Source organism: Monodon monoceros, unplaced genomic scaffold (assembly GCF_005190385.1).
Source record: "Monodon monoceros isolate NGI ecotype Baffin Bay Population unplaced genomic scaffold, NGI_Narwhal_1 Super_Scaffold_11, whole genome shotgun sequence".
Classification (NCBI taxonomy): Eukaryota; Metazoa; Chordata; class Mammalia; order Artiodactyla; family Monodontidae; genus Monodon; species Monodon monoceros.
Window position 1 is genome coordinate 45221836 of NW_021703767.1, and position 15106 is coordinate 45236941.

Consider the following 15106-nt stretch of genomic DNA (forward strand, 5'->3'; position numbering starts at 1 on the left):
TATAAGTTTCAAGTAACAAAACCCCAACTAGCTTAACAAAAAGTGGGACTTTATTGCTTTCTGTAACCAAAGTCAAGGAGTAGCATGAGATTCAGGCCAAATCCAGGCTCTCCAACTATGTTCTCAATACTTTCTTGGTCTCAGTTCTGCTTTCTTCTCTGTTGGATTTATCTTCAGGCAAGTCCTTCCCATATATATACATGAGTTTATATCTCCAGTAAAAATGGCAATTCTGATGAAACTCACATCTCCATCAACTCTACCTCTGACCCTGAGTATGAATGGTAGCCTGAGAAAAACATAAGCGTGATGTCAATTTAAATTGTCATGATCCATCCCTTGCCTCTCTCTCTCCAACCTCCTATTCAGCCTCTTGATCTGTGTCTCAGACATCACAAAGTACACAGAAACAGCAACTCAAGATGGTGAGCTATTTTGTGTCTCCATATATATGAGGTCATTTCTTCAAACTAGAATGTCCCAATACCTACTCATCACCTTGGTGACTTGCAAATTTATTCTAATCATTCTAGGTTTAGCTTAGGAATCACCTCCTTTATAAACCTTCCTTCATTTCTTCCCATCGAGGTTATTACTCTCCTACTCTTCCCTCATTACCTTCACATGTACCTCCATTTTAGCAACAATTTTATTATATTACAATTAAGACTTACATCTGTAACCCCTTTGCTAAAGAGAAACTATTATGAAGACAGGAAAATATGCTTTAGTTTTCTTTGTCTCCCCAATCCTTATATCATAGTGTTTAGCACATTCTAAATAATTAATATTTTTGTTGGGGTTTTTTTTGGAATTGTAAATAGTTTTATTTGTATAAACTAATACTTGATATATTTAATTAAAATTTAAAAATTAAAGTTGTTTCAGGTTTATTTAAATGTTTTGTTAAATATTTAAAATATATTTTTATTTTTTTACTTTTTTTACATCTTTATTGGAGTATAATTGCTTTACAATGGTGTGTTAGTTTCTGCTTTATAACAAAGTGAATCAGTTATACATATACATGTGTTCCCATATCTCTTCCCTCTTGCATCTCCCTCCCTCCCACCCTCCCTATTCCATCCCTCCAGGCAGTCACAAAGCACTGAGCTGATCTCCCTGTGCTATGCGGCTGCTTCCCACTAGCTATCTACCTTACATTTGGTAGTGTATATATGTCCATGCCTCTCTCTTGCTTTGTCACAGCTTACCCTTCCCGCTCCCCATATCCTCAAGTCCATTCTCTAGTAGGTCTGTGTCTTTATTCCTGTCTTGCCCCTAGGTTCTTCATGACCTTTTTTTTTTTTTCTTAGATTCCATATATATGTGTTAGCATACGGTATTTGTCTTTCTCTTTCTGACTTACTTCACTCTGTATGACAGACTCTAGGTCTATCCACCTCATTACAAATAGCTCAATTTCATTTCTTTTTATGGCTGAGTAATATTCCATTGTATATATGTGCCACATTTTGTTGTTTTTGAATGAATAATGCGTCAGTGAAGAGGATTCCCTCAAGAAAATCTATACAACTTTTTCTAAGTAATCAATCTGTTTCTTATCAGGATTTTTTCTTTAAATATTTTTTGTTGTTGTTGTTGTTTTTTGGGTTTTTTTTTTTCTGCGGTATGCGGGCCTCTCACTGTTGTGGCCTCTCCCATTGCGGAGCACAGGCTCCGGACGCGCAGACTCAGTGGCTACGGCTCACGGGCCCAGCCGCTCCGCGGCATGTGGGATCCTCCCGGACCGAGACACGAACCCGTGTCCCCTGCATCGGCAGTCGGACTCTCAACCACTGCGCCACCAGGGAAGCCCTCTTTAAATATTTTTATGAAAAACAGATCCTAAATAAATCCTTTATTTTATAAGCCTATGAAATTTGTGATCTCTATACATTTAATTACAAACCTACTTAACCTCAAACCACACTAACCTTTATATTAAAAGCTATAACCTCAAGTGCATATATATGCCTACCAATATGTAAATATCCACTATTATTATTATGATACTTGCTGAATAGTGTTTGAAATTGAACATAATAGGTTCCAGATCAGTATTCCAGGGAATCTGTGAAATTTGTAAGGAAATTCTGTTGTACACTGGATCTTTAAAGAAAATGATGAAATATGTACTTTGGCAACATGAGTATTTCAACTGTAAAAAAAAAATGTTATCAAAGATCTATCTCAACTGCCAGTAACTATATGAAATATAGATAATTACAAATTAAACTCGTGACATTTAGAATGTTAACAGTAGTTCCAGGTGTTTAAATGCCTCAATCTCTTTTCTTTGTTCTTTGATATTTGTCACATGAAGCCTACCTGTAGCAAGGCATGTTGACCATTTATTAATGCAGACAAAAATCTCTTTAAAAAAAGAAAAAGACAAGTGTTTCATCTTGCTGCACTACCTGCCTCTGCTTCTGCCTCTCCATCAGGTTGTACCACATTCACATTTTCCAATTATCCCTGTGTCATTTGGCATTTTTATCTGACAAGTAAATTAAGGTCATCAAGAAGACTGAATCTTGAAGTCTTCTGTGTCCCAATGTAGCCACACTTTGAAGTACTGAATTGCATTGTTTCTGGAGAAACGACAGAGCAGTGGAGGAAAGCACGCATGTGAAATAATTTTCTGAAAACGTGTAATCCCAGCTAAGGGTCTTTACTTCAACAGAAATGATTCATGAGGTTTGTTTCCATCCAGCTGAGAAGAGAATTCAGTAACTGGCTTCCTGGAGTGTATCAGAGAGTTTCTTGCTATTTTCTCTCTCTCTATCTCTCTCTCTCTCTCTCGTATACCAGTCTTAGGGATATTTTTCCTTTTGGTAGATGGCACCAAATGTTGAATGAATATAAAAGGAACATGTTAGTACAATCTCAGGCAATACCTCTTCCTCTAAATAGCTACTTCATTCAAACCCTAGGCTGGGATATTTGAATAAAGAAGTTTATTCACACTATTTTCTATTAATTTATCTTTGAACATATTAAATGCCAAAATACAAAAGTGTAGGGGAATTTTTTGTGTCACTAGAACATTTTTAAGCATTAATATTACCAAACAAATCATACATGAAAACTTTTTATAGTCAGCGATGTTTAATCCTTACATCTAGAATGTGTTCTTTATCTCTTCTTCATGAAAATATGCATTTATTAATCCCTATACTGTGTAAGGCACTGTGCTAATCCCATGTGATACAGAAAGGAGAATGATATTATTTCTGCCCTCAAGAAGCTTATGACATAGTTGAAATGGGCCAAAAAATGGAACTCTTCAGAAATTGAATCATTTTTGATAGTTGAAGTTTTCAGACAGAGGTTTGGTCTTTAAAGTATTATTTTTATAATTTTTAAATATTTTGAATATTTTTCTAATAATGCATCCACAAACTCCTGTCCTTTTATATAAAATATCTTGAACATATCTCAGCATTTTTTAATGGACCTTGAATGATCGTGTTAATGTATTGGGTTCTAACATAGTGAGTCCTTTGGTGCTCCTTGAATTTTATAGGGCTATTTGATCCTCAACTCCTGCCTCCAGAGTAGATTATATTTTGGAATTTTATGTCAGATTTTCAGTTTTCCCAGTTGTTCTTTCAGTCAGCCTAGCAGTGTGCACTTCCATTCAATTCCCTCTCTTCAGGTATCTGCTTTGTGAACTTGGAAATCAATAAACATGTCTGAAGTAAGAGTGTGAGGCACTGAAGCTGCTTTATGAGTAAACTCTGCGTTCATTAGTATGTGAACATCTGTCAGATGTTTCTTCAGAGGCTCTTTACGTCTGTCTTGTTTGGCAGTGCTCCACCACATTCCACATAATTGAACTTGCCATCTAGCTGAATTCAAATACATGTGATAAGATGAGTATCTGAACTAAGAAAATAGCTGTGAGGATAGGAGGGAATGGGAATGAATTAAAAAATACTTTAAAATGTAGGAATGACAGGATTGATGATCTGATGATCTGCCTGCATTATGTGAGGGCTGAGTCCAAAGTTTCAGTCTTGGACATCTCTAAGAATGGTATACTTACTGCAATGGGAGGATTTTACTGTCTAGGCAAGAGGAAAGTCTGAGGTTTTTTGTTTTTTTTTTTTTAATTTTTAAATCATTTTATTTGGTGAGTATTTTTAAGTATTATTTTGAAGTATAATTATCTGGCCACATAATGTGGGTTGGATTAGGAAGAGACACTGTGGAAAGGCAGTCTAATAGAAAATTATAAAAGTAGCTTAATCACGTGAGGCTGAAGTCTTAGAGGCAGTACCAGTGGTAATAAAAACAAGATAACACAAGACATAATAATAATTTGACTTTGGACCTGGAGTTATAGGGAAAGGTAAAATCAAAGATGACCTCATGCTTCAAGTCCAGGTGGCCAAGAGAATAACACCATCTACAAAATCACAAGATTATCTTCATCTAGGAGAACTATTTGTTCAGTTTTCATTGCTATCTCACACTCTTATGTCTACATGACCATACAGTGGTGAGATTTTACAGACTCATGAGCCTCCATTGTATATTGCTATGTCTTTATATATATATGCCTCATTTCATAAGGTTAAAGCAATCCTGACTGCAATATATACCCTGAGAGGGGAATTTTTTTCCTGAAAAAAATAATGCTAAGGATTTCCTGAATCGATCGTCAACAAACCTTAAGGTTAATTTAATGGGTGCTCTCCATACATTACTTTGTTGAGATTTCTGCTGTGTTTAAAAAAATCATTTGGTAAAGTGTTGAGATAATAGTATTTGAAATTTTGACATTTCATCTAAAATTGGGAGTCATAAATAAAACATGTGAATATGAAACAAATTTATTTCACTGGGCAACATTTTGAGAAATGCTTTATTCAAAAAAATCATGTAAATGTTGTCTTCCGTAACTTTAAAAAGATGTTAAAACAGAAAAGAGTTAACTTTAAAAAGCTATTGCATAGAAAATGACACAGAATACAAATAACAGATTTTACTTTGAAATGTAAATATAAACTAGAATAATCTTGATTACAGAGAGACAAAATCATATGCCTCCATAGAAGAAAATTCTTTGGTTAAAAATAGCCAAATTGCTTTTCCCTCATACTTTCCTTAAGACATGAAATCTATTTTTTTTAAGTATTTGGATTTCAAGTAAAGAACTTCACTTTTTTCTCTTTAAATAGCAATATCTAAAGCAAACCTCACTTAATAATGTCATCCTGACTTATGCCAGGCATTGGGTAGGTACTAAGTCCTTGCTCAATAACAAATTTGCAACTCTTTTGGGGTAATTTCTTCCTCTTAAGGAAGTATGCTTCTTTCCAAACCATAGAATGAAATATATCATTTTAATATACTTATCTTTTTCTAAGACTACAACCTCATTCCATTAAGCAAAGGAATATTCCCAATCACCTAGTCACAATTGAATTTTATTTCTTACCATAGATTATTGTGTTTCTTATTGTGTTACCTCTGAAGGACAGGTTTGCTCTGTATACACATTTCTCCTACAAAACTAATTAGAAATAAGCAAGCTTCTTCTCAGGATTGAAAACATGAATAGGTGGTACTATAGACAAGTTTTCACAACAGAGGAATTTGTAGCTATACTTATTTTTATGGAATCCACTTGGTAGATGATTTTATGGTTTATTTGTCGAAGTGTCTGTTTACATTAATCAAGTCTTTGAGACCTCTAAACAAGGAACAACTCCTCACTGTCTCCCTCCTCCTATTCCTTTTCCTTCCCCTCCTCCTCCTTCTTCCAACACATCATATTTCCAAACTCCCACTCTGCTGACTCACCGCCAAAGGCTGTTTATTCTCTTCCAGAGCACCTTACAGTTTCTCTTTTGTAACAGTTCGTAGACTCGTAATTATTTGCTCATTGTTTATGTTCCCCACTGGATGGTAAATCCAGGAGGACAGTCTTTATTGTTTACCACTGTATCCCTAGAGTCCGTCTCAGTGCCTGCCATGTAATAGGTGCTCAATAAACATTTATTGAATGAACTAATAAATTCTTAACCTTGGATTCACATTTATAAACTTAATCTACTCAACCTGATCAAATGTAGAAGTTTGTTCTTTCTAGTAGTCCCTGCCTTCCAGGAAGCATTATCTCCAATAATACAGAATAATTAGAGTCCTCTGATTAAAATAGTGTTGGATAGACTTACTTCATATACATAACGTTACTACCTTCAAGGTAAATCTCTACATATCAAGTGGAAGGCAAGAATATGGATTACCCTAGGTTAATCTGACGTGTTTTATACGGGAATCATCCAATGCACACAATCATTCAAACCATTCACACAAACAAATATTTATTGAGCTACTACCATGTATCAAACTCTGTAGGTCAAATACTGTATTAGTTTCCTAGGGTTACCATAACAAATTACCACACATAGTGGCTTAAAACACCAAATTCGTTCTCTCACAGTTATGGAAGCCAGAAGCAGAAGCATACTCTCCCCCAAGGCTCTAGGAGAGAAGCCTTCCTTGCCTCTCCCACTGTCTGGTGGCTCCAGGCATTCCTTGGCTTGTGGCTGCATAACTCTAGTCTCTGTCTCTGGCCTTCTCCTCTTTATTTTCTCTTCTCCTGTCTCTTATAAAGACCCTTTTCATGGATTTGGGCCCACCCAGTTGATCCAGGATGATTGAGGTCCTCAGTTACACCTACAAATTCCTTTTGGGGGAGGGGGAGGAGGAAAGGGTGTCTTCATTCAACATATTATAGATACTATAGTGAATAAAGTCCCTGCAATAGAATTTGCAATCTAATAGAAAGATTACCAAAAAAAGGTAATTTCAGTAAAACATGATAGAAATTTATGGATAAAAGTAGTACAAGGGTCTATGGGAACATATATCTAGGGACCTAACAAAATCTAAACAACCAGAAAATGATGTGATGTTCATGTAGGAGAATTGATTAGGAATTGACCATGAAAGTCCAGCGCATTGAAGGAACTGGCAGAAATTTAGCATGGTTAGAGAATGATGAGAGATGAATCTGGAGATATATGCTAGAGCCATTTGTAGAGAGCCTTGTTAACAAAGTTAAGGGCTTTGGACTTTATCCTGAGATAAAGTCAGAGACCTGTGTTTGGCTACATTAATACGATAAAAAGGCAGAAATTATCCCTATCCAGACCAAGAGCTGAAGCACAGGTCCTATGAATTCCTCTTATTTCCATATGGCAAATCTTGTTCTTCCCAGTATTTGATTGCAGCCTTAGTGAATAACACAATATCATAGTAAAATTGCTCTGAAGGATTGTGTTAAGAATATTTAATTCAGCATTCTCATTTTTACAGACATAAAACCAAGGTCAAGCAAGGCTATGATGGTTCTAGAACACACAGAAGAGCCCCAAGCCAGTTGTTCTGTTAGTGTAAATGGTGGTGCAAAATAGTGGCAATAGTATGGACTTGGAGACTGATAAATCAGGGTTGGGTGGCCAGCTTTCTTGTGTACAAGTCGTGTGACCTTAGGCAAGTAATATAACCACTTAAACTAGGAATAATAATAGTACCTACCTATTAAGATGTTGTGCAGATAAATTTGATAATGAATTTGAAACACTAAGCATGCTGCTAGAGGAGAGTTTACTACTGAGTACATATGGCTATTGTTGATGACGATGATGAGATTCATAATGTTTTCATAATCAACCCAGCCCCATCATCCAGAGAATTTTACTGTCGGTATAATAGTACATCACATTATATACTCTTATTTTCAAATGACTTATTTTCAAATATATATATATATATATATATATATACATATATATATATAATATTCTCCACAGAGGAGTGTTTAGAATTCCTAATACAGATGTTTAAGAAACAATTATGCAGAAATATACATTTTTCAAAGTGTCACATCTTAATACTGTTATCCTATTAAAATCTTAATTGAAGCAAAGTTCATAAATATGTAATCACAAGGGTGAAAAAGAAGACATATTAGTAGTACTGGCATTTTACTGAGCAATTATTTAAATTAAACAACACAATTTTCTATAATGAGGTAATCTGATTTTCCAAAGGTACCCAATTACATAATCATCTCCACCATCTGAACTTTGAATACATGGTGTCAATAAATCACTTGCTACCTGGCTACCATGAAAATACATGCTCTAGGTTTAAAACTCTTGAACTATATATTTTACAAATACACCAGTTGGTAAGTAAATAATGTTTTCTTTTTAAATGCTACCTCCTTTATCTTCAAAAAGTTAATGTTTTCTATAACATCTACTCCTTACAATTTGTTATTCAATAATTTTCAATGAGAAAATGTGACATTTTAAAGCACACATTAATTCCCATGGTATCAGTGTTATTTTGAAAATTAGGAAATCCGGTGAGGACCTAATAAAATACCTTCAGTACGTTATTTATTGGATAAGATTCAACTATTTAACTTGTCTCTACACAGGTTGTGTGCTACAACTCAACACTGAAATAGATTGCCTGAAAATATCTTGATTAAATCATAGTGACTGGGCTTCCCTGGTGGCGCAGTGGGTGAGAGTCCGCCTGCCGATGCAGGGGACACGGGTTCGTGCCCTGGTCCGGGAAGATCCCACATGCCGCGGAGCAGCTGGGCCCGTGAGCCATGGCCGCTGAGCCTGCGCGTCCAGAGCCTGTGCTCTGCGACGGGAGAGGCCATAACAGTGAGAGGCCTGCATACCGCAAAAAAAAAAAAGAAAAAAAATCATAGTGACTAAGGTCTAATTCCAAGGTTTAGTAAATTTCTTACTAAAACATGAACATAAATGACTTTTGTTTTTATTTACATTTATATTTCTTAAAAAGCCTCCTAAATGCTTAACTGGTTTCTTACTGACTCAACAATAGCATTTAAGGTTTAGATATTCTCTAGTAGATATGTCATTTTTATGAGAAAGTTATTACTCTGGCTATGATTTGCACATAGTTTACCCCGTACTTGATTCCCAGAAAAAGATCTACTTCTACGGAAAGTACCCAGGTTTAATAAATTTAAATTATTATGGTAGAGAACTAAGCAGTTTGCTTTTCAGTTATATTCTTTCTTTGATTCAGTTCGCTGCTTTCAACTGATTAATCATTTTTTATAGTAATCTAAATAAAAATCAAGCTTTATTTAAGTTAAGGGATATTGGAGGCACTGATTGATTTAATGTTTTAGAATATTGATAATTAACTGAATTATTATTGCAAGTTATAGCATAGGAAGGAGAAATGAAACAAATATGTAAAGCCTGAATTCTGGTGATAGTCATGTGTGAGGTGGATCAAGTTCTTTAACTTCACTGAGCTTCAGTTTCCTTACTTCTATTATTAAGCAATTACCCATATGTCGTCCAATAAAATTGTATCTCATTAAAACTTCAGTAATACAGAGAAGGAAAAGTGCTAATGAATTAATTGAACTAAGATATTTTAAAAGATTCCTGGAAGGTTAGTGAAACATGCAGCGCTTGCAGTTTTGATACAGTTTTGTAAATGAGAGAAGTAATATGCTGTTATCATACATAATCTATACTTTTCCTGAAACAAGGAAGCTTTTAAATGTCATTTTTTTAATGACTGCTAGTCAAACATCTAAGCAACTACTATGTATACCCTTGTGCTCTAGAGGTGGGAATTCATAACTTTGATGTTTGAATTAAGTTCTTTGAAATATAAAGAAGTTTGTTCTTAAATTGTGCAATAATAGCCTTTTCACTTTGTGAAAACAGACATCAAAACAGTTTGTAAAGCCTGGTCTGTTGGTGGATGGTCAGGCCACTCAAGATGGCTCTCCTCTTACTCTCTGTCCATCCACTGCTAGACCAGCCCATGCTTCACCTACACCCTGCTCACATGACTATACAATCCTCTTAATTATAGGGTTTAACCAGTAACTGCCTACATGCTTGCCACCTGTACCAGCTGCTGGTTTCCCTGGTAACTGATGAGCCAACCTGAAGTCAATTCCCCCTATAAATGGTAGCACCACCCCGCCTCTATAGTGAAGGCTGTTACTGTGTCCTGCCTGCTCTCTGCTGTCCACGATGGGGTGTCGCTCCAGGACTTACAGACTTGTAAGAATCCCTAACCAATAAGCCATCGCTGTCTCTGTCACTGTCTTCTGGCTCTTTCTTTTGTCTCTCAGCTGGGCATTTACAAGGTTTGCAGGCCTGCAGGGTGTAGCCCAACAGTTGGCAAAAGTGTTCAAGTAAATAACTTAGCAATTATATAAACAAAATCCTTTAGTGCGTCTGCTGATTTAATTTTGCAAAACCTACTTAATCTTAAAATGAGGGGTACCAGGAATCCATCTGCTTTCTTGGTATTTTTGCAAAAAAGAAGAAAGGGTTATGTGGTAGGTTATGACCTCAGTCTTCAGCCCTCATTTGGGGTTTGCATCTTGTGTGCCAAATAAAGGGCGAATGTGGTGGGATTTTTTGGTATGCATTACCATATTTTCAAGCATATACTAAGTTGTAAAACAATTTGGTAGTGAAACGTCACCCAGGGAAATGCTAATATTGTACCTGTGTTTCAGCTTCTGACATGGCAGCGGAACAGGGGCAGATTCTCGTGATAGCCACCGCGGCCGTGGGAGGATTCACTCTCCTCGTCATTCTTACTTTGTTCTTCCTAATCACTGGAAGGTAACTGAATTATACCAGAGTATTTCCAAGATTTGTGAATAGCCATTCTTCTTATACACTGTGCGTTCAGGGGCTTTTAAACTTAGCAAAGTATACATGTGAGAAAAAGGGGTCAAGGCAGATTCCACTCTGACAGTGAACTCTATGTGGCAATAGAACCACCATGGCAAGTTCTCTGTCAACAGTTCCCTGAATATGGAAGCAACTGAAGACTTGATAAAAACACTTTGAAAACAATGAGTGATAAAATCCTACTTAATAAGTTACGTCTGGGTTTTTCCTTTACTGCAATCAAATTATACCATTAAAGGGATTTTGCTTGGAAAAAAAATATAATTCAACAGAGAAACTGAACAATATATATAAAGTGCTTTATAAACTTAATATTATAGAAATGTTTTATTCTATCCATTAAATATTGAAAGGATCTATATTAGAACTATATTAATGGTTGTATAAATCAAGTTATTATTCCACCTAAGAGTAATATGGATGAAAATTTAAAATAACAATAAATTTAATGTAGCAAAAGACCGAGACTTGAATCCCAACTAGCTGGTCAACGTGCTTCATCCATCTAAACCTTAGATTTCTATTTTTACACAGTTTGGTATCACAAAGCATTAAAATGCTTTATTGAATTTTAAACATATTAGATTGTTTCCATGAGCCAGTTACTGACAATGCAGAGATGTGAATGAAGAAAGTGTGTATGAAATTATTTAAAAGAATAAGTGTCATTTCTTATTGAGCTCTTGATATTTGGCCCAGACTTTTGTCAGAAATTGTGAAGTCTTCAGATCATATTTTCACTCCTACAAGGGGAAAATATTCCATCTAGATTATCAATAGTGGCACAAAATACCTTGAGAGTTTTCCTGATACAGCAAAATATCAGTGTCATGATTTAAAACTGTAATAAGAATGCCAGTGAAACAATACACATCCTTACTGACTCCAGCTAAAGTACACCAGCTCTGCTGGGAAACCCTGATTATTTGATGATGCCCAGAAATTACCTTCAGAGCCAGTAGTTCAGCAACTATGAACACCCTTTGTTTTATTCATTTTTAAAACTCTTACATACCAATATTTTGTTAAAAATCATTACAGAATTATAGAGAATATGCATATATGAAAAAATATCTGAAATTTTGACAGCAGACTAGAAGTATATATCAATAAATTGACAATTACTTAGACACTTATCAAGTGTGGGTCCCTGAGGAAATGTAACTGCTACCTGTTAAGACTGTATCAGATTTAGTTATAACAAATCCACTTTATAGGATTTATCAAGGAACAAAGAAACACGAGGATATTCTAATGTGGTTAAGTTGAAATGGTGGCTTCCTTATGAAATTAATTGTAAAAGAGGCACATTTACCCCTATGTTCACTTAAAATTTTCAGGTGTATTAATAGACATAGCATGACTCTTGCAATTAATAGTGTCTCAGAGTTCATTTTAATAGCAGTGTCATATTTATTGTCAATTTTAAAGAATGCCTCTAAGTTCATAATGGAAATTGATTCAAATTCTATTTTATTTAATAGTGATTCAACATGTAGCAAAATTGGTTCTGATTTTTAAGTTATATTTTATGTATTTGTAGAACATGAGCTAAGGCCTTATTTCCTCACAGAGTATTTCAGCAAACAGTGATTTAAATAGCACATACACATGTAGAAAAACATTTCATTAAAATATCAGAAAATACTGCCTTTATACATAAAAATGACAAAAGAAGACTTTACAGTCATTGTAGGCTAAATAAAATTGGCCTAATAAACCTGAGATTTGGGCTCGACTGCTATCTTTATTTGGGATTCCTGAAGCAGAATTTGAATACCATTTTTTAAAAGATTTAATAATAACCAAAAAAATTGAAAGTTGAAAATAATTTAGTATAATTTCCATGTTTGCCAATTTATATGACATCAGAAACTGCCTTAACATTCTACATACTGGAAAAAAAAAGTTCAATTACATAAGATAAAATAATTCATTCTGGAGCATCTTTTAAGCACTATGCTAGGGGAGCATTCACTGGAAATTATTCTATGAAAATTGTAAGACGTTTCTGAATAAATATGCAATTTGTCATAGGATCTGAGACCAAATTCACACTGAAAGATTGGGTTGTGCACCACAGATGTGTTCTGTTTAGCCATTTGGAATTAGCAACTTGATGAGCTGTTAGATAATATGGATGTTGCCGAATTTTTCATGTTGAAGAAGTCATAGGAGATAAGCACCTGCCTGTTCTTCAGAGCGTGATTCTTCCGAGAAAGCACAGAACATGCCTCCACCACATTTCTAATATTAAAAAAAAAAAAATGCGGTTTAGCACTGAAACTGGAAGACAGTTGTCTAAATTTCTGAGATTCTGAATCAAAAACAATTTTTCCATTGTGACTTTTAATGCATTTCATCGACTCTAGCTATTAGAGACCATGTAAGGAAAGACATGATGGTTATTGCTTGTTATTAAATATTTTCTAAACTTCCTATCTTTTGGATCAGTCAATCCACTTGATAGTATTTTATTCCTATCTGGGGCTAATTTTGATGTATTTAAAAAAAACCTTCTATGGAGTATTTTCATATGTTATAAATATGTTCTTAAAAGTGGTCTTTATAACTTTTGCCTATGGGTGATAAGTATTTTAATTAATATTGGTTCTTATCCTGCATAATTACTAAAATAAGATTCTGTTTACCTTTTTTAAAGATGTCAATGGTATATAAAGGCCAAAATGAAGTCAGAAGAGAAGAGAAGAAAGGACTTACAGAATGGGCATTGTAAGTAGTTCAGTGACAGTATTCCATAATTTTCTACTGTTCCAGCACCTCAAGAGTTCATTTTAAACTTGTATCCATGAATTGTGAAAGCCAAAGAAATTCAGTTCCAACCTTTCAGCATTAAGACTTTTCATCTGGTTTCTAGGTTTGCTGGTGGAAATTGCACCTGCTTCTCATTAAATGATATTACCTTTTTCCTAATTCTGCTTGCTGGAAAACACAACAGACTGAATATGCTAAAAATACAAGATGACTGATTATATCTAGTTATTTACCATTCACAATGGCTCCAAAACATTAGTTGGTTTTATTTAGTGGAGCATTAGCCATAGAAATATTAAGGAATTCTTATTCCCTCTTACAGGGACTGTCATTTAACATATAACAAATCAATTTACAATTCATTAACACTAAAATAGAAAATCAGCTCTTTAACTCTTAGAATATGTATGAAATCCTTGAGCTGACTACAAGGTTATATTCATTTGAAGGATCTCTTCCCAAGCAAGCTATAATTACCACTATAGTTGGTTTGATAATTGCCACCATCTCCTCCCCAACACCCACCTTCACCTCCACCTCCAAATTGCAAACTACTTTGTCAAGACAGATTCTCTGGCATGAGACGCTGAATTAACAGGAAAGGGATGTTCTCTAATTAACCACAGTATAGAGATAATATGTGAGGCAAGTTGTTTAACTATTTAAACTCATCTTCTATTTCAAATTGAGCTCAAGTTATAAGGGACTTTTCGATCTATATTACCCTCCAGCTAACGGAAAGGATTTAAGTGAGGAAATTATAAACTAGAGGGATGCTTTAGGGCTATTTTTAAGGCTCATGTGATTTCTCAGACAGAGGTCTGGGGACAAGCTGCATTAGAATGTTTCACCCTTACTCACCAAAGTTCAGACTCAGAAGGTCCAGGGTAGGGCTAAGACATAAACATTTTCAGGAAGCTCTCCTAGGTGGTTCTTTTCACAAAGAGTTTGAGGCTCACTGCCCTGGCAGAGAAGGGAGAGCCGAGACAGCTGATACCAGGCAAAGGATGAGCTGAAAGTAATGTAGACAGAGGCAGAAACCTGGATCTAGACACCTGGACCAATGACTTAAGCTGAGCAACCCTAAGATTCACTGCAGTGAATTCAGTACTGAACTGCAAAAGAAAAAGATGCTCCTGAGGTACTTATTACCTGTTTTCCAACTAGCAGTTTAGCATAAACTAAACCAGATGGGCCCAGCAAGAAGCAATGAAAATAACCTGAGGCAGCCAGGTACAACAGAAGAAAGATAACAAACAGATGTTTAAGAAGACACGAATAAGTAGTAACCAGATATTCAAAATTGAAACTAAGTTTGGGTTTTTGTTTTTTCCTATACTACATATATTGTAAAAAAAAAAAAAAAAAAAAGTGATACTAACTAATCAGTTTATTCTGTAGAATGTATATCACTTTAAATTATTGAATGGTTAAATGTTAAAACCATGTATGAGTTAATAAATGGCATCTGTTACCTGTGCATAAAGTAATGTTATCAATATGATACTACTAATCATCTCATAGTAGCCTTTGAGCTTCTAGCATTCAATCTGAAATCACAGCTCCTACTGTTACAAAAATATCCT

General features: G+C 35.0%; 1 protein-coding gene across 2 annotated transcripts in view; it reads left to right on the forward strand.

The window, feature by feature from the left end:
• Positions 1-15106, forward strand: part of EPHA6 (EPH receptor A6) — an 852855-nt gene that overhangs the window by 562123 nt on the left and 275626 nt on the right. For both annotated transcript variants that reach the window (XM_029214367.1, XM_029214368.1), the window contains 2 exons: positions 10565-10673; positions 13408-13478. In XM_029214367.1, coding sequence (XP_029070200.1) covers positions 10565-10673; positions 13408-13478 — 180 coding nt within the window. The remainder of the gene's footprint in view (positions 1-10564; positions 10674-13407; positions 13479-15106) is intronic.